This window comes from Hemibagrus wyckioides, linkage group LG04 (genome assembly GCF_019097595.1).
Source record: "Hemibagrus wyckioides isolate EC202008001 linkage group LG04, SWU_Hwy_1.0, whole genome shotgun sequence".
NCBI classification, from domain to species: domain Eukaryota; kingdom Metazoa; phylum Chordata; class Actinopteri; order Siluriformes; family Bagridae; genus Hemibagrus; species Hemibagrus wyckioides.
The window spans coordinates 597,023-615,896 of NC_080713.1; the positions used below are offsets into that span (position 1 = coordinate 597,023).

An 18,874-nucleotide genomic window follows, 5' to 3' on the forward strand; every position below is an offset into this window, starting at 1 on the left:
ATCTCCACAGTGAAGTCTGCAGGATCCTCAGCTCTGTAACCGAGAGCTCAGTGCTTTAGTTTCTGATGTGATGTTTTATCTGCTGCCTCCACAAAATAAACCACAAAAAACCTTTTAAATATTAACACGAGGTCAGTGAGGCAGAAACATCATGACGCACGTTACAGACTTTAACCCGTTCTTCTGTCTGGTCTTTTATCACATCCTTATAAACACTCAGACAGATGTTTTTCAGAGTCAATTCTGAACCTGTCTGTTTTCTCCTGTTTGATCTCTTCAGGTGAGAAATATTTCAGATTTTCACTTAATCATGTGAATTGTGAGGCGAGTGATCGATATGATCTTTAATGATTAAAGATTAATAAATAATAGTTTGATAAACTGTACTGAGAGCACTGTGGTGTGGTGTCTGAGGTCTGATCACTCTGTGGTGTCTGAGGTCTGATCACTCTGTGGTGTCTGAGGTCTGATCACTCTGTGGTGTCTGAGGTCTGATCACTCTGTGGTGTCTGAGGTCTGATCACTCTGTGGTGTCTGAGGTCTGATCACTCTGTGGTGTGTGGTGTCTGAGGTCTGATCACTCTGTGGTGTCTGAGGTCTGATCACTCTGTGGTGTGTGGTGTCTGAGGTCTGATCACTCTGTGGTGTGGTGTCTGAGGTCTGATCACTCTGTGGTGTGTGGTGTCTGAGGTCTGATCACTCTGTGGTGTGTGGTATCTGAGGTCTGATCACTCTGTGGTGTGGTGTCTGAGGTCTGATCACTCTGTGGTGTGTGGTATCTGAGGTCTGATCACTCTGTGGTGTGTGGTGTCTGAGGTCTGTCTGGGTGTGAGTGTGTGGTGTCTGAGGTCTGTCTGGGTGTGAGTGTGTGGTGTCTGAGGTCTGTCTGGGTGTGAGTGTGTGGTGTCTGAGGTCTGATCACTCTGTGGTGTGTGGTGTCTGAGGTCTGTCTGGGTGTGAGTGTGTGGTGTCTGAGGTCTGTCTGGGTGTGAGTGTGTGGTGTCTGAGGTCTGTCTGGGTGTGAGTGTGTGGAATGTTCTCGTGTTGGTTTAGTGGTTTAGTGTTGAACACGATCCACTGCTTTAACAGTGATGTGGAAACCCCGGGTTTTTAATCCTGATCCTTTTTTCTGCTCCTCTTCACACTGCAGCTTCCTGAGCTTCAAACTTTCTCACGGTTTTTGGGAGATTTAGGTTCAGAGAAATAAAACCACAATTCTCTTTCATCTTCATCTTTAACATTTTTACTAGAATATTTTTTTACATTACACTTTTTTCCTGAGCTGTCTCTCTGTCTGTCTTGTTTGTTTGTTTGTTTGTTTGTCTGTCTGTCTCTCTGTCTTGTTTGTTTGTTTGTCTGTCTGTCTGTCTGTCTGTCTCTGTCTTGTTTGTTTGTCTGTCTGTTTGTCTTGTTTGTTTGTCTGTCTCTCTGACTTGTTTGTCTGTTTGTTTGTCTTGTTTGTCTGTCTGTCTCTGTCTTGTTTGTTTGTCTGTCTGTTTGTCTTGTTTGTTTGTCTGTCAGTCTCTGTCTTGTTTGTTTGTCTGTATGTCTCTCTGTCTTGTTTCTGTCTGTCTGTCTCTCTGTCTTGTTTGTTTGTCTGTATGTCTCTCTGTCTTGTTTCTGTCTGTCTGTCTCTCTGTCTTGTTTGTTTGTCTGTCTGTTTGTCTTGTTTGTTTGTTTGTCTGTCTGTTTTGTTTGTTTGTCTGTCTGTTTGTCTTGTTTGTTTTTGTCTCTGTCTCTGTCTGTCTTGTTTGTTTGTCTGTTTATTTTAGTCCACTTGTTTTCATGTCATCACTACACTTTCTTTGTTATTTATTAACACTATTGTTTCTGTTTCCTAAACCAAGTTAAGATTTGTTAAGGCGGGATTAGGTTCTGGTGGGCGGGGTTTACTTGTCAGTTTAAGGTTTCATGGGGTGGGGTTACGATCCCTTTTGGGTGGGGTTAAACTCTAATGCTTGGGATTTAGAGCTGGTTGAGCCAGTAGGCGGGGTTACAATATTGGGTTTATGTTTCTGTAGGGCGGAGTTAATCTATGACAAATGTATGTTTGCCAAATGAATGTTTATAGATTTTAGAAATATGATTTTTTATATAGAATTTTAAAGACAACCATGAGTAAAAATGTAAATAAGCGTTTAGGAGAGAAACATGAGATTAATCTTTAAACTTTAATTCCAGTTTTAGTCTCTGTGTGTAAAAGTGCAGGTCAGATCTTTCTGAGATCAGTTTATTACATTTTACTCCTGATCTCTTGCTGTATGTCTCTGGAGGTGTGACGAGGGAGAGAGAGAATTTCCTCACATGATAGTGATTAGGGGCAGAGGAGTGGACAGTCTGATCTATATGGGAATGTATTTCACACACTCTCTCACACTCACACGCACACACTCACACACTCGCGCGCGCGCGCACACACACACTCACACAGTGAGAGAGAGAGAGAGATTTGATTTGTCATTCAGAGAAAACTACAGCTTGTTGAAGAGAACAGAAACATTTAAAGGTTTGTATTGTAGAACTTTAGTGTTTGTCTAAGTGTGTGTGTGTTGTGATTTAATGGCGTGTTGTTTGTGTGTTGTGATTTAATGGCGTGTTGTTTGTGTGTTGTGATTTAATGGCGTGTTGTTTGTGTGTTGTGATTTAATGGCGTGTTTGTGTGTTGTGATTTAATGGCGTGTTGTTTGTGTTGTGATTTAATGGCGTGTTGTTTGTGTGTTGTGATTTAATGGCGTGTTGTTTGTGTGTTGTGATTTAATGGCGTGTTGTTTGTGTGTTGTGATTTAATGGCGTGTTGTTTGTGTGTTGTGATTTAATGGCGTGTTGTTTGTGTGTTGTGATTTAATGGCGTGTTGTTTGTGTGTTGTGATTTAATGGCGTGTTGTTTGTGTGTTGTGATTTAATGGCGTGTTGTTTGTGTTGTGATTTAATGGCGTGTTGTTTGTGTTGTGATTTAATGGCGTGTTTGTGTGTTGTGATTTAATGGCGTGTTGTTTGTGTGTTGTGATTTAATGGCGTGTTTGTGTGGTGATTTAATGGCGTGTTTGTGTGGTGATTTAATGGCGTGTTGTTTGTGTGTTGTGATTTAATGGCGTGTTGTTTGTGTGTTGTGATTTAATGGCGTGTTGTTTGTGTGTTGTGATTTAATGGCGTGTTGTTTGTGTGTTGTGATTTAATGGCGTGTTGTTTGTGTGTTGTGATTTAATGGCGTGTTGTTTGTGTGTTGTGATTTAATGGCGTGTTTGTGTGGTGATTTAATGGCGTGTTTGTGTGTTGTGATTTAATGGCGTGTTTGTGTGTTGTGATTTAATGGCGTGTTGTTTGTGTGTTGTGATTTAATGGCGTGTTTGTGTGTTGTGATTTAATGGCGTGTTTGTGTGGTGATTTAATGGCGTGTTGTTTGTGTGTTGTGATTTAATGGCGTGTTGTTTGTGTGTTGTGATTTAATGGCGTGTTGTTTGTGTGTTGTGATTTAATGGCGTGTTGTTTGTGTGTTGTGATTTAATGGCGTGTTTGTGTGTGTGTTGTGATTTAATGGCGTGTTTGTGTGTTGTGATTTAATGGCGTGTTTGTGTGTTGTGATTTAATGGCGTGTTTGTGTGGTGATTTAATGGCGTGTTGTTTGTGTGTTGTGATTTAATGGCGTGTTGTTTGTGTGTTGTGATTTAATGGCGTGTTGTTTGTGTGTTGTGATTTAATGGCGTGTTTGTGTGTTGTGATTTAATGGCGTGTTTGTGTGGTGATTTAATGGCGTGTTGTTTGTGTGTTGTGATTTAATGGCGTGTTGTTTGTGTGTTGTGATTTAATGGCGTGTTGTTTGTGTTGTGATTTAATGGCGTGTTTGTGTGTTGTGATTTAATGGCGTGTTGTTTGTGTGTTGTGATTTAATGGCATGTTTGTGTGGTGATTTAATGGCGTGTTTGTGTGTTGTGATTTAATGGCGTGTTTGTGTGTTGTGATTTAATGGCGTGTTTGTGTGGTGATTTAATGGCGTGTTTGTGTGTTGTGATTTAATGGCGTGTTTGTGTGGTGATTTAATGGCGTGTTTGTGTGTGTGTTGTGATTTAATGGCATGTTTGTGTGTTGTGATTTAATAGCGTGTTTGTGTGTGTGTTGTGATTTAATGGCATGTTTGTGTGTTGTGATTTAATGGCGTGTTTGTGTGGTGATTTAATGGCGTGTTTGTGTGTTGTGATTTAATGGCGTGTTTGTGTGTGTGTTGTGATTTAATGGCATGTTTGTGTGTTGTGATTTAATGGCGTGTTTGTGTGTTGTGATTTAATGGCGTGTTTGTGTGGTGATTTAATGGCGTGTTGTTTGTGTGTTGTGATTTAATGGCGTGTTGTTTGTGTGTTGTGATTTAATGGCGTGTTGTTTGTGTGTTGTGATTTAATGGCGTGTTTGTGTGGTGATTTAATGGCGTGTTGTTTGTGTGTTGTGATTTAATGGCGTGTTTGTGTTGTGATTTAATGGCGTGTTGTTTGTGTGTTGTGATTTAATGGCGTGTTTGTGTTGTGATTTAATGGCGTGTTGTTTGTGTGTTGTGATTTAATGGCATGTTGTTTGTGTTGTGATTTAATGGCGTGTTGTTTGTGTGTTGTGATTTAATGGCGTGTTTGTGTGTTGTGATTTAATGGCGTGTTTGTGTGGTGATTTAATGGCGTGTTGTTTGTGTGTTGTGATTTAATGGCGTGTTTGTGTGTTGTGATTTAATGGCGTGTTGTTTGTGTGTGGTGATTTAATGGCGTGTTTGTGTGGTGATTTAATGGCGTGTTGTTTGTGTGGTGATTTAATGGCATGTTGTTTGTGTGTTGTGATTTAATGGCGTGTTTGTGTGGTGATTTAATGGCGTGTTTGTGTGTTGTGATTTAATGGCGTGTTTGTGTGTTGTGATTTAATGGCGTGTTTGTGTTGTGATTTAATGGCGTGTTTGTGTGTTGTGATTTAATGGCGTGTTTGTGTGGTGATTTAATGGCGTGTTTGTGTGTTGTGATTTAATGGCGTGTTTGTGTGTTGTGATTTAATGGCGTGTTTGTGTGTTGTGATTTAATGGCGTGTTTGTGTGCGTGTTGTGATTTAATGGCGTGTTTGTGTGCGTGTTGTGATTTAATGGCGTGTTGTTTTTGTGTTGTGATTTAATGGCGTGGTGTTTGTGTTGTGATTTAATGGCGTGGTGTTTGTGTGTTGTGATTTAATGGCGTGTTTGTGTGTTGTGATTTAATGGCGTGTTTGTGTGTTGTGATTTAATGGCGTGTTGTTTGTGTGTTGTGATTTAATGGCGTGTTGTTTGTGTGTTGTGATTTAATGGCGTGTTGTTTGTGTGTTGTGATTTAATGGCGTGTTTGTGTGTGTGTTGTGATTTAATGGCGTGTTGTTTGTGTGTTGTGATTTAATGGCGTGTTTGTGTGTTGTGATTTAATGGCGTGTTTGTGTGTTGTGATTTAATGGCGTGTTGTTTGTGTGTTGTGATTTAATGGCGTGTTGTTTGTGTGTTGTGATTTAATGGCGTGGTGTTTGTGTTGTGATTTAATGGCGTGTTTGTGTGTGTGTTGTGATTTAATGGCGTGTTGTTTGTGTGTTGTGATTTAATGGCGTGTTTGTGTGTTGTGATTTAATGGCGTGTTTGTGTGTTGTGATTTAATGGCGTGTTGTTTGTGTGTTGTGATTTAATGGCGTGTTGTTTGTGTGTTGTGATTTAATGGCGTGTTGTTTGTGTGTTGTGATTTAATGGCGTGTTGTTTGTGTGTTGTGATTTAATGGCGTGTTGTTTGTGTGTTGTGATTTAATGGCGTGTTTGTGTGTTGTGATTTAATGGCGTGTTTGTGTGTTGTGATTTAATGGCGTGTTGTTTGTGTGTTGTGATTTAATGGCGTGTTTGTGTGGTGATTTAATGGCGTGTTTGTGTGTTGTGATTTAATGGCGTGTTGTTTGTGTGTTGTGATTTAATGGCGTGTTTGTGTGGTGATTTAATGGCGTGTTGTTTGTGTGGTGATTTAATGGCGTGTTGTTTGTGTGTTGTGATTTAATGGCGTGTTATTTGTGTGTTGTTATTTAATGGCGTGTTTGTGTGGTGATTTAATGGCGTGTTTGTGTGTTGTGATTTAATGGCGTGTTTGTGTGGTGATTTAATGGCGTGTTGTTTGTGTGGTGATTTAATGGCGTGTTTGTGTGTTGTGATTTAATGGCGTGTTTGTGTGTTGTGATTTAATGGCGTGTTTGTGTGTTGTGATTTAATGGCGTGTTTGTGTGTTGTGATTTAATGGCGTGTTTGTGTGTTGTGATTTAATGGCATGTTGTTTGTGTGTTGTGATTTAATGGCATGTTGTTTGTGTGTTGTGATTTAATGGCATGTTGTTTGTGTGTTGTGATTTAATGGCGTGTTTGTGTGTTGTGATTTAATGGCGTGTTTGTGTGTTGTGATTTAATGGCGTGTTTGTGTGTTGTGATTTAATGGCGTGTTTGTGTTGTGATTTAATGGCGTGTTGTTTGTGTGTTGTGATTTAATGGCGTGTTGTTTGTGTGTTGTGATTTAATGGCGTGTTGTTTGTGTGTTGTGATTTAATGGCGTGTTGTTTGTGTGTGTGTTGTGATTTAATGGCGTGTTGTTTGTGTGTGTGTTGTGATTTAATGGCGTGTTGTTTGTGTGTTGTGATTTAATGGCATGTTGTTTGTGTGTTGTGATTTAATGGCGTGTTTGTGTTGTGATTTAATGGCGTGTTGTTTGTGTGTGTGTTGTGATTTAATGGCGTGTTGTTTGTGTGTTGTGATTTAATGGCGTGTTGTTTGTGTGTTGTGATTTAATGGCGTGTTGTTTGTGTGTTGTGATTTAATGGCGTGTTGTTTGTGTGTTGTGATTTAATGGCGTGTTTGTGTGGTGATTTAATGGCGTGTTTGTGTGTTGTGATTTAATGGCGTGTTTGTGTGTGTGTTGTGATTTAATGGCGTGTTTGTGTGTTGTGATTTAATGGCGTGTTTGTGTGTTGTGATTTAATGGCGTGTTTGTGTGTTGTGATTTAATGGCGTGTTGTTTGTGTGTTGTGATTTAATGGCGTGTTGTTTGTGTGTTGTGATTTAATGGCGTGTTGTTTGTGTGTTGTGATTTAATGGCGTGTTTGTGTTGTGATTTAATGGCGTGTTGTTTGTGTGTTGTGATTTAATGGCGTGTTTGTGTGTTGTGATTTAATGGCGTGTTGTTTGTGTGGTGATTTAATGGCGTGTTTGTGTGTTGTGATTTAATGGCGTGTTTGTGTGTTGTGATTTAATGGCGTGTTTGTGTGTTGTGATTTAATGGCGTGTTTGTGTGTTGTGATTTAATGGCGTGTTTGTGTGTTGTGATTTAATGGCATGTTGTTTGTGTGTTGTGATTTAATGGCATGTTGTTTGTGTGTTGTGATTTAATGGCATGGTGTTTGTGTGTTGTGATTTAATGGCATGTTGTTTGTGTGTTGTGATTTAATGGCATGGTGTTTGTGTGTTGTGATTTAATGGCGTGTTTGTGTGTTGTGATTTAATGGCGTGTTTGTGTTGTGATTTAATGGCGTGTTGTTTGTGTGTTGTGATTTAATGGCGTGTTGTTTGTGTGTTGTGATTTAATGGCATGGTGTTTGTGTGTTGTGATTTAATGGCGTGTTGTTTGTGTGTTGTGATTTAATGGCGTGTTTGTGTTGTGATTTAATGGCGTGTTGTTTGTGTGTTGTGATTTAATGGCGTGTTGTTTGTGTGTTGTGATTTAATGGCGTGTTGTTTGTGTGTTGTGATTTAATGGCGTGTTGTTTGTGTGTGTGTTGTGATTTAATGGCGTGTTGTTTGTGTGTGTGTTGTGATTTAATGGCGTGTTGTTTGTGTGTTGTGATTTAATGGCATGTTGTTTGTGTGTTGTGATTTAATGGCGTGTTTGTGTTGTGATTTAATGGCGTGTTGTTTGTGTGTTGTGATTTAATGGCGTGTTGTTTGTGTGTTGTGATTTAATGGCGTGTTGTTTGTGTGTTGTGATTTAATGGCGTGTTGTTTGTGTGTTGTGATGTAATGGCGTGTTGTTTGTGTGTGTGTTGTGATTTAATGGCGTGTTGTTTGTGTGTGTGTTGTGATTTAATGGCGTGTTGTTTGTGTGTGTGTTGTGATTTAATGGCGTGTTGTTTGTGTGTTGTGATTTAATGGCGTGTTTGTGTGCGTGTTGTTTTGAATCATTTGCTTGTGTGGTTTAATTAATTAATCATTCTGTAAAGCAGGTTTTGTGTAAATCAGTCTCATGCCAGATTAATTCAAGTTTTTTGTGTGTGATTAGTCCACAAACAAAACGTGAATAAATTTATAAAGTTAATTTCTGTATTGATTAATTAAATGATTAAATGTCTAAAATCGGGATTTACTGATGGATTGATTTGATTGTTTTAAGTAAACTGAAGAGTGATCACTGACAAATGTGTTTATCAGCACTAACAAATATATAAACCAAGTTACCTGTAAAATTTTCTGAATAATTTATTATAATGAATAATATCAGGTTTTTCTCAGGTTTAGCTGTAGAAATGATGGCAGGATTCGGTTCCTGTATGTTTCTGTGTCACCAGCAGGAGGCTCCAGTGGCACAAGTCCTGCTGCTTTAAGTGCAGGTGTGTATAGTATAGATGTGTATAGTGCAGGTGTGTATAGTGCAGGTGTGTATAGTGCAGGTGTGTATAGTATAGGTGTGTATAGTGCAGGTGTGTATAGTGCAGGTGTGTATAGTATAGGTGTGTATAGTATAGGTGTGTATAGTATAGGTGTGTATAGTATAGGTGTGTATAGTGCAGGTGTGTATAGTATAGGTGTGTATAGTATAGGTGTGTATAGTATAGGTGTGTATAGTGCAGGTGTGTATAGTGCAGGTGTGTATAGTATAGGTGTGTATAGTATAGGTGTGTATAGTGCAGGTGTGTTTAGTGCAGGTGTGTATAGTATATGTGTGTATAGTGCAGGTGTGTATAGTATAGGTGTGTATAGTGCAGGTGTGTATAGTGCAGGTGTGTATAGTATATGTGTGTATAGTGCAGGTGTGTATAGTGCAGGTGTGTATAGTATAAGTGTGTATAGTGCAGGTGTGTATAGTATATGTGTGTATAGTGCAGGTGTGTATAGTGCAGGTGTGTATAGTGCAGGTGTGTATAGTGCAGGTGTGTATAGTGCAGGTGTGTATAGTATAAGTGTGTATAGTGCAGGTGTGTATAGTATATGTGTGTATAGTGCAGGTGTGTATAGTGCAGGTGTGTATAGTGCAGGTGTGTATAGTATATGTGTGTATAGTGCAGGTGTGTATAGTGCAGGTGTGTATAGTGCAGGTGTGTATAGTGCAGGTGCGTATAGTATATGTGTGTATAGTGCAGGTGTGTATAGTATAGGTGTGTATAGTATAGGTGTGTATAGTGCAGGTGTGTATAGTGCAGGTGTGTATAGTATAGGTGTGTATAGTGCAGGTGTGTATAGTGCAGGTGTGTATAGTATAGGTGTGTATAGTGCAGGTGTGTATAGTGCAGGTGTGTATAGTGCAGGTGTGTATAGTATAGGTGTGTATAGTGCAGGTGTGTATAGTATAGGTGTGTATAGTGCAGATGTGTATAGTGCAGGTGTGTATAGTATAGGTGTGTATAGTGCAGGTGTGTATAGTGCAGGTGTGTATAGTGCAGGTGTGTATAGTATAGGTGTGTATAGTATAGGTGTGTATAGTGCAGGTTTGTATAGTGCAGGTGTGTATAGTATATGTGTGTATAGTGCAGGTGTGTATAGTATATGTGTGTATAGTGCAGGTGTGTATAGTATATGTGTGTATAGTGCAGGTGTGTATAGTGCAGGTGTGTATAGTGCAGGTGTGTATAGTATAGGTGTGTATAGTATATGTGTGTATAGTGCAGGTGTGTATAGTGCAGGTGTGTATAGTGCAGGTGTGTATAGTATATGTGTGTATAGTGCAGGTGTGTATAGTATATGTGTGTATAGTGCAGGTGTGTATAGTGCAGGTGTGTATAGTGCAGGTGTGTATAGTGCAGGTGCGTATAGTATATGTGTGTATAGTGCAGGTGTGTATAGTATAGGTGTGTATAGTATAGGTGTGTATAGTGCAGGTGTGTATAGTGCAGGTGTGTATAGTATAGGTGTGTATAGTGCAGGTGTGTATAGTGCAGGTGTGTATAGTATAGGTGTGTATAGTGCAGGTGTGTATAGTATAGGTGTGTATAGTATAGGTGTGTATAGTGCAGGTGTGTATAGTATAGGTGTGTATAGTGCAGGTGTGTATAGTGCAGGTGTGTATAGTGCAGGTGTGTATAGTATAGGTGTGTATAGTGCAGGTGTGTATAGTGCAGGTGTGCATAGTATAGGTGTGTATAGTATAGGTGTGTATAGTGCAGGTGTGTATAGTATAGGTGTGTATAGTGCAGGTGTGTATAGTATAGGTGTGTATAGTGCAGGTGTGTATAGTATAGGTGTGTATAGTGCAGGTGTGTATAGTGCAGGTGTGTATAGTGCAGGTGTGTATAGTATAGGTGTGTATAGTGCAGGTGTGTATAGTGCAGGTGTGTATAGTGCAGGTGTGTATAGTATAGGTGTGTATAGTATAGGTGTGTATAGTGCAGGTGTGTATAGTATAGGTGTGTATAGTGCAGGTGTGTATAGTATAGGTGTGTATAGTGCAGGTGTGTATAGTATAGGTGTGTATAGTGCAGGTGTGTATAGTATAGGTGTGTATAGTGCAGGTGTGTATAGTGCAGGTGTGTATAGTGCAGGTGTGTATAGTGCAGGTGTGTATAGTGCAGGTGTGTATAGTGCAGGTGTGTATAGTGCAGGTGTGTATAGTATAGGTGTGTATAGTGCAGGTGTGTATAGTGCAGGTGTGTATAGTGCAGGTGTGTATAGTATAGGTGTGTATAGTGCAGGTGTGTATAGTATAGGTGTGTATAGTGCAGGTGTGTATAGTGCAGGTGTGTATAGTGCAGGTGTGTATAGTATAGGTGTGTATAGTGCAGGTGTGTATAGTATAGGTGTGTATAGTGCAGGTGTGTATAGTATAGGTGTGTATAGTGCAGGTGTGTATAGTGCAGGTGTGTATAGTGTAGGTGTGTATAGTGTAGGTGTGTATAGTGCAGGTGTGTATAGTGCAGGTGTGTATAGTGCAGGTGTGTATAGTGTAGGTGTGTATAGTATAGGTGTGTATAGTGCAGGTGTGTATAGTGCAGGTGTGTATAGTATAGGTGTGTATAGTATAGGTGTGTATAGTGCAGGTGTGTATAGTGCAGGTGTGTATAGTATAGGTGTGTATAGTATAGGTGTGTATAGTGCAGGTGTGTATAGTGCAGGTGTGTATAGTGCAGGTGTGTATAGTGCAGGTGTGTATAGTGCAGGTGTGTATAGTATAGGTGTGTATAGTGCAGGTGTGTATAGTATAGGTGTGTATAGTGCAGGTGTGTATAGTATAGGTGTGTATAGTGCAGGTGTGTATAGTGCAGGTGTGTATAGTATAGGTGTGTATAGTATAGGTGTGTATAGTGCAGGTGTGTATAGTGCAGGTGTGTATAGTGCAGGTGTGTATAGTGCAGGTGTGTATAGTGCAGGTGTGTATAGTGCAGGTGTGTATAGTATATGTGTGTATAGTGCAGGTGTGTATAGTGCAGGTGTGTATAGTGCAGGTGTGCATAGTATAGGTGTGTATAGTATAGGTGTGTATAGTGCAGGTGTGTATAGTGCAGGTGTGTATAGTATATGTGTGTATAGTGCAGGTGTGTATAGTGCAGGTGTGTATAGTGCAGGTGTGAGGATGAGGAGTGAAATGAAGCTTTTCTACTTGGCTAATGATTTTAAAGATAAACTTTATATATTTTATAAGTCTGAATGTGTGTATTCTCCTGTGTGTGTGTGTGAACACATGGTGTAGTGTTTGATGGACAGATCAGCCATGTGGGCGGAGCCTCTGCACAGGTGCATGCTGGTCCTGACCTGGGCACTGCTGCTGTGTGAGGTTATCACTGGACGTCTGTGTAACTCACTCATTAACACAGTGGACAGCTTCCACACCCTCTACGTCCTCATCGGCATGATCAGCTCCAAGCCAGGTGCCGAGGAGAACCCCAGAACCACAGGACCGGGGGAGGTGTTGTGTCCCGACCTCGGCGCTGAGGAGAGCTGCACGTTTCCGCCCTCTGGCGCATCTCAGTATGCTAGGTTCCGCCTGCAGCCGGTGGGAGGTCTGATCTCAGCTCTGATACTCTCCTCACTCTGTGTGTCTTTCAGCTTCCATATCCTCAGCCACACGCTGCAGCCTCAACACATACAGCGCCCTCTCCTGGCCATGGCTGTGGGTGCAGTTAGTCTGCTGTTTAATCTGCTGCTGCTGGTGTGGAGAAGAGCGAGACCAACAGATGCAGGAGGTAAAGACGTCAGAAAAGGCAAGACAGAAGCTCCTTTAACTCCAGAAGGTATGATGCTTTGATGATTATTTTAGTCTGTAGTCATCAGCTCATAAAGATGTCTTAAACATCTCCTCCTCAAGGTTCTCCTCAGCCTGGAGTGCTGATGTTCTGTAACCGCGGAGTGTCCGGCGTTCTCCGTCCAGACTCTCAGGATCACACCAATCCTCCTCAGTACAACTCCATTTCCCATGATTCCTCTCACACAGAAACGTTCAGAGAAGAGTCTCAGAGCAGCAGAAGCTCCTGTCACGCTGGTGAGAAACGTTCCTCACACCTCACCACAGAAACTCCACAACTGAGGTGCAGTTACTTCAGTTTCAGAAACCAAACACTTCTGCAGATTGTAAATGTGATAAACCGTAATAAATCAGAGCAAACTGTCGACTTCTCTTACAACCAAAATATTCCTGTCCCAAAATATTCCTGTCCCAAAATATTCCTGTCCAACATTCAGGATTTCTTCAGAAGTGTTTGTAAACATGAGCAAAATATACACATGCAGTCAGGTCTAAAAAAAAACCTGGACTTTTACAGTTATTGTTTATTATCTGTCCATCACAGCAGATTGGAGCTGAAAGAAATAATGAACATGAGCTGTGAGGATCTACAGCACTGTGTGTGTGTGTGTGTGTGTGTGTGTGTGTGTGTGTGTGTGTGTAGCTTCAGTGAAGGTTGTTGTCTTGTGTTTATGGTGATGTTCATGGTTATGTGCTGAGAAGACCAGTGTGTACACAGCAATGTACACTCTCTCTCTCTCTCTCTCTCTTTTACACACACACACACACACGATTCAACACTCAGTGGATGGAGCTTCACACCTCACAGTGCAGATAGACAGAGATCTTCTACAGCAACCCAGAATTTTATTAAGATGAAGAAGTGCAGCGTCCAGCAGTGGCCGAGTCGGTCACATGACCTGAATCCAGCTGCTTTTCAGTGGCTGAAGGACAAACTGAAGAAAAACAGCATGAGAAGAAGCAGGAAATGAAGACCTGCAGAACATCACCAGGGTTAGAAGCCCAGTGTCTGACTGTCTGAGTGTGTCTGAGTTCCAGACTTCAGTCAGTGATTCATCATCAAATATTAAACATTAGACCTGAACTGATGTTTGTTTGTCTGTCAGGTTCTCTTCAGTCTTGCACTGTCCACTTCCTCTGGATGTAAATTCCCTCACATGATTAAAATTTAACTTCTCTGCTAGTAAACTATAATAACGGGAATATTGCTGGAGCCGAGCGTATAGACGCTAACGCTCGTTGTTGTGTGGTGTTTCTGGCTACAGGTCAGCATTGTGACGTGAGCGAGTGCATGAGGAACATCATCACAGTGTTCCACAGCCTCCTGGGTTCTGCTCTGGTTCTGTTGAACGGATTCCTTCACCTTCTTGGCGTGAGGTTCCAGTGGAGCCGGGACGTGACCATGTACCTGGACCCGGGGTTCTCCATGCTCACCACACTGGTTCTGTTAGCGGTGGTGATTCCTGAGCTCCGGCGTCGCGTCCTCCTCCTGCTGCAGGCGTCTCCACCGGGCCTGTGCACGGAGCAACTGGTGGAGGAGATCGGGCGTGTCCCCGGTGTCTTAGCCGTGCACGAACTCCACGTGTGGCAGCTGACCGAGACGTGCGTGGTGGCCTCGGTGCACATCCGCTGGCCGTCGGGTCTGAGCGCGCTTGAGTGTTCTCGACTCCTGAGGAGCGTCACGGAGGTTCTCGGGCGGTTCGGGGTTAAGCGCTGGACCATACAGCCTGAGTTTCTGACCTCTGACCCCAAGGACGTTGCGTTACAGCCAGACTGCACGCTGCGCTGTGGGAAAGCGTGTGTGAAGAAGATGTGCTGTTTACCTCCAGAGAAACCTTTCAGTCCCACGTCTGTCCACGTGACCCACATGAAGCAGGACGTCATCATTCAGAACACGAGCTTATAACATCGGTCAGAAATATTCAGACTCCATCAGACATCGCTCTCCATTTTTACTGCTGTTCCTCAAGATGGGTCAAAAATATTCTCTATTAAAATCTTACACAGATATTCTCCTCCAAATATCAACATCTCTCTCTCTCTCTCTCTCTCTCCCTCTTGCCATCTGTCTCTCTCCATCTCTCTCTCTCTCTCCATCTCTCTCTCTCTCTCTCTCCATCTCTATCTCTCTCCATCTCTCTCTCTCTCTCCCTCTCTCTCTCTCCCTCAAGTGTGATGTATGTAAAGTATATATGTATATGTAGTAAATAGTGTGTATGTGTATGTAAGTATGTAAAGGTGTGCGTGTGTGTCAAAGTGTGTATGTGTAGTGTAATGTGTGGTATAAGTAGTGTGGAGTGTGTGGGGTAAGTGTGTATGTGTGTGTGTAGTAAGTGTATGTGTGTGTGTGTGTGTGCAGTGATGTGTGTGTGTGTGCTAAATAGGTGTGTGTGTGTAAGTATGTGTGTGTGTGTAAAGTGTGTGTGTGTGGGTAAGTGTGTGTGTGTGTGTGTGTGTGCTGGCTGGGTGTGAGTGTGTGTAAGTGTGTGTGTGTGTGTGTGTGTGTGTGTCAAGTGTGTGTGTGTGTGTGTGTGTGTGTGTGTGTGTGTGTGTGTGTCAAGGTGTGTGTGTGTGTGTAAGTGTGTGTGTGTGGGTGTGTGTGTGCCAGCCAAGTGTGTGGCTGCAGTGTGTGGTGTGGTTGTATGTAAATATGTGTGTAGTAGCTGGCCAATGTGTGTAAGTAAGCCAGTAAACCAGTGTGGCCATGTGTGTGTGTGTGTGCCAAGTAAGTAGCAGCCAGTGTGTGTGTAGCCAGTGTGTGTGTGGCCAAGTAGTAAGTAGCAAGTAATGTGTGTGTAAGCCAAAAAAAAGTAGAAAGCCAATGTGTGTGTGTGTGTGTGTGTGTAGCCAGTAAGTGTGTGTGTGTGTGTGTGGGTGTAATGTGTGTGTATGTGTGTGGGTGTAAGTGTGTGTGTGTGTGTGTATGTGTGTGTGGGCAGGGGTTTGAGATATAATGAGCAAGGTGTGGTGTGTGTGTGTGTGGCTGTGTGTGTATATAGGGTGTGTGGGTGTAGGTGTGTGTGAGTGATAATAGTATATGTGATAAAGTAAAGTATATGTATGTAAATATAAATAGTAAATATATATGTAAATAATAAATATATATATATAATAAATATATATATATATACAAATAAATAATAATAATAATAATATAAGTATAGTGCCCAGAGTAGCCATAAATAAATAAATAATAATAATGTAAGGTAATATGTCTAATATATGTATAAGTGTAAGATGTAAGTATAATAATAATAATAAGTGTAATAAAATATAATAAGGTATGTAAGTAATATATAAGTAATGTGCATCGTGTGATAAATAATAAATATAATAATGTATCAGTAAAATAAAATAATAATAAATATAATAATTAATAATAATTGGCAATAATGTGTGTAAATAATAATGTAATAATAAGTGAATATGTAAATAAATAATGCCTCTTGAATATATATTATAAATGTGGCTAAAGTAATAATAATAGGCTGTGTAATAGTATAAAAAATAAATAATATAAACAATGCTAAGTAATAGTAATATGTAAAGTATATGTGCCGGAATAGTAGCAATGTGTCTTTTGGGATATGTAATGTGTAATGTAAATAGTGTGTGTGTGTGTGTGTAGTAAAAGTAAAAATGTGATGTGTGTGTGTAGTAAGTAAAAATGCAAAGTATGTGTGTGTGCATCGTAAATGTCAAATGTGTGTGTGTGTAAAGTAAAAGTAGTAAGAGTGTGTGTGTGTGTAGTGTATGTGTGTAGTAAAGTAGTAATGAAGTAATGTGTAAAGTGTGTGTGTGAGTATTGTGTGTGTGGTAGTAGTGTGTGTGTGGCCCAGCCAGTGCTTGATGTGTGTGTGTGGTAGTAGTAGTAGTGTGTGTGTGTGTGGTAAGTATTGTGCCAGGCCAGTGTGTGTGTAGCAGAGTAATGTGTGAGCCAGAGTGTGTGTGTGTGAAGTAGTGTGTGTGGCCAGTAGTGAGATGTGTGTGTGTGACGTGTGAGCAGGGTGTGTAGTAGTAAATGTAAGTAAATAAGTAATATGTAGTAATAAGTAAATAAATATAAGCCATAAATGAAATGATATATTGTGACAGATATGTGTGTGTGAAATAAGTATTAATAATGTGTTGTGAATAATATATGTATAGTGTGTGTAATAGTAGTATATATAATGTATATATAAATAAAAATAATAATAAAATAATAAATAATATATAATAAAATAAAATAATAAATAATAATATATATATGTATATTAAAGTAAAATATAAATAATAATATAATAATAAAGTAATAAATAAAATAATATTAATATAATAAATAATAATATATGCATAAATATATATAATAATAAATAATAATATGTAATAATGTAAGACCAATAATGTAATAATATAATTAAATAATATAAATAATAAAATAAGTAATGTGTGTGTGTAGTAGTATTAATAACAGATGTGTGGATTATATGTGTGACGGATGGCGTCAAAGTATAATATAATAGGTAAATGTGTATAATAATAATGGGTGATGAAATAATAAATATATAATGTGTAAAAATAATAAATAATAATAATATGTGAGTAATGGAGTGCATGTAAGTGACCATAAGTAAAATAATAAATAATAATTGAATAATAATAAATAATAATAATAAGAAAATAATAATTATGTGAATAATAATGTAAATAAATAATTAAAGTAGCGCGTAATGTAGAGTAGTGTGTGTGTAGTGAAATAAATAATTAGTGGCTAATAAATATGTGAAACAATAATTAGTAATAGTTGTGGTAGTGTATGTAAAGCCAATGTGTGTGTGTAAGTGAAAAAGTAAGTAGTGAGCAGTAATATGTATGTCAGTAAATGTAGTAGTGTAAGTAGTAATATGAGCCCAAGCAGTAGTGTAGTAAGTAGTGTGAAGTGTTGTGAAAAATGTGTGTGTGTAGTAGGTGTGTGTGTGTGTGTGTGTGTGTGTGAGTGTGGTATTGGTGTGTGTGTAGCGTGTGGATGTGTGTAAATGTGTGTGTGTGAAGTATTGTGTGTGTGTGTGTGTGTGTGTAGTAGTGAGTAATGTGTGACGACGGATGTGTGTGTGTGTGTGTGTAGTATGCCAGTGTAGTAGTAGTAGTGTGGCGTGACAGGATATTGTGAGGGTGGGTGTGTGGGTGTGTGTGTAAGTGTGTGAGTAAATATATGTAAATATGTAATAAATAAAAATAATAAATATATGTATTAATAATAATATATATATAAGTAATAATATAAATATATAAAATAATATGTGTAATAATAATAATATAATATGTGTGTAATAAATACATGTGTAATATATATATGTAAATTAATAATAATAGAATATAATAATATGTATGTAAAGTAAGACATATAATGTAAATAATAATAATAAATATAATAATATGTTTAAAGTAATAATAATATAATAATAATAATAATATGTAAGTATAGTAGTGTGTAAAGTGTAATAAATAATATGTGTAAATAAGCCAATAATATGTGTAATAATGTGTGTGTGTGACAGAACAAATGTGTAAATGTAGTGTGTAGTAAGTAAATAAATATAATAATAATATATATGTATGTGTGTAAATGTGTATAATAAGTGTGTTTGCGTAAATATTAAGTAAATATGTGTGTAATATGTAAAAAATAATGTGTGTATGTGTGCAGATGTGTATGTATGTAACAGTGTGATGTAATAATGAAAGTAATAAATAGTAATAATAATGTATGTATAGCCAAAAAGCTGTAAATATGTGTGTAGTAAATAAGTAATAAATGTAAGTAGTGTGTGTGTAAATGTGTGTGTGTGCCATGTGTGTAATGCAAATGTGTAATGTGTGTGTGAAATGTGTGTGGCTAGTGTGTGTGTGTGTGTGTGTGTAGCCAAAAAAGTAATGAGCCAATGTGTGTGTGTGTAAATGTGTGTAAGCCAATGTGTATGTAAATAGCCATGTGTGTGTGTGTGTGTAAAAATAAATAGTAGTAATGTGTGTGTGTGAAATGTGTAATAAGTAATATGTGTGTGTGTAATGTGTGTAGTAAAGTAAATGTGAATGTGTGTGTGTGTGTAGATGTGAAATGTAGTAGTGTGTGTGTGTGTGTGTGGCCAGTGTGTGTGTGTGTGTGTGTAGTAGTAAAGTGTAGTGTGTGTGTGTGTGGCCAGTCTCATCTCCTCTCTCTCTCTCTCTCTCTCTCTCCCTCTCCCTCTCACTCTCTCTCTCTCTCACTCTCTCTCTCTGTGACTAAAAAAATTAAACAGAGTTTATGTAAATGTTATTAAATGTGAATTAAATAGAAATTATAAATATAATAAATAAATATAGGAAGCACTTGAGGAATGATCTTCAGCTGTTTACTCGTCTGTTTAGATTTGTATTAAATGTTTGCTTTTAGATTGA

At 39.0% G+C, this 18,874-nt stretch overlaps 1 protein-coding gene across 8 annotated transcripts; it reads left to right on the forward strand.

Moving 5' to 3' along the window:
• The first annotated feature begins 232 nt into the window (after positions 1-232).
• LOC131351739 (proton-coupled zinc antiporter SLC30A1) lies at positions 233-14,616 on the forward strand. 8 transcript variants are annotated; one of them, XM_058387252.1, is made up of 5 exons: positions 233-280; positions 8,571-8,612; positions 11,903-12,443; positions 12,518-12,691; positions 13,720-14,616. In XM_058387252.1, exons 3-5 carry the CDS (start codon positions 11,909-11,911, stop codon positions 14,358-14,360), a joined length of 1,350 nt encoding a protein of 449 aa, XP_058243235.1. In that variant the 5' UTR covers positions 233-280; positions 8,571-8,612; positions 11,903-11,908; the 3' UTR covers positions 14,361-14,616. The 8 variants fall into 8 exon arrangements, with proteins under 8 accessions (XP_058243235.1, XP_058243233.1, XP_058243237.1 ...); XM_058387250.1 differs by having other exon boundaries at positions 251-280; positions 8,515-8,612; XM_058387256.1 differs by lacking the exon at positions 233-280 and adding an exon at positions 926-2,506 and having other exon boundaries at positions 8,515-8,612; positions 11,903-12,395.
• The last annotated feature ends 4,258 nt before the right edge of the window (positions 14,617-18,874 follow it).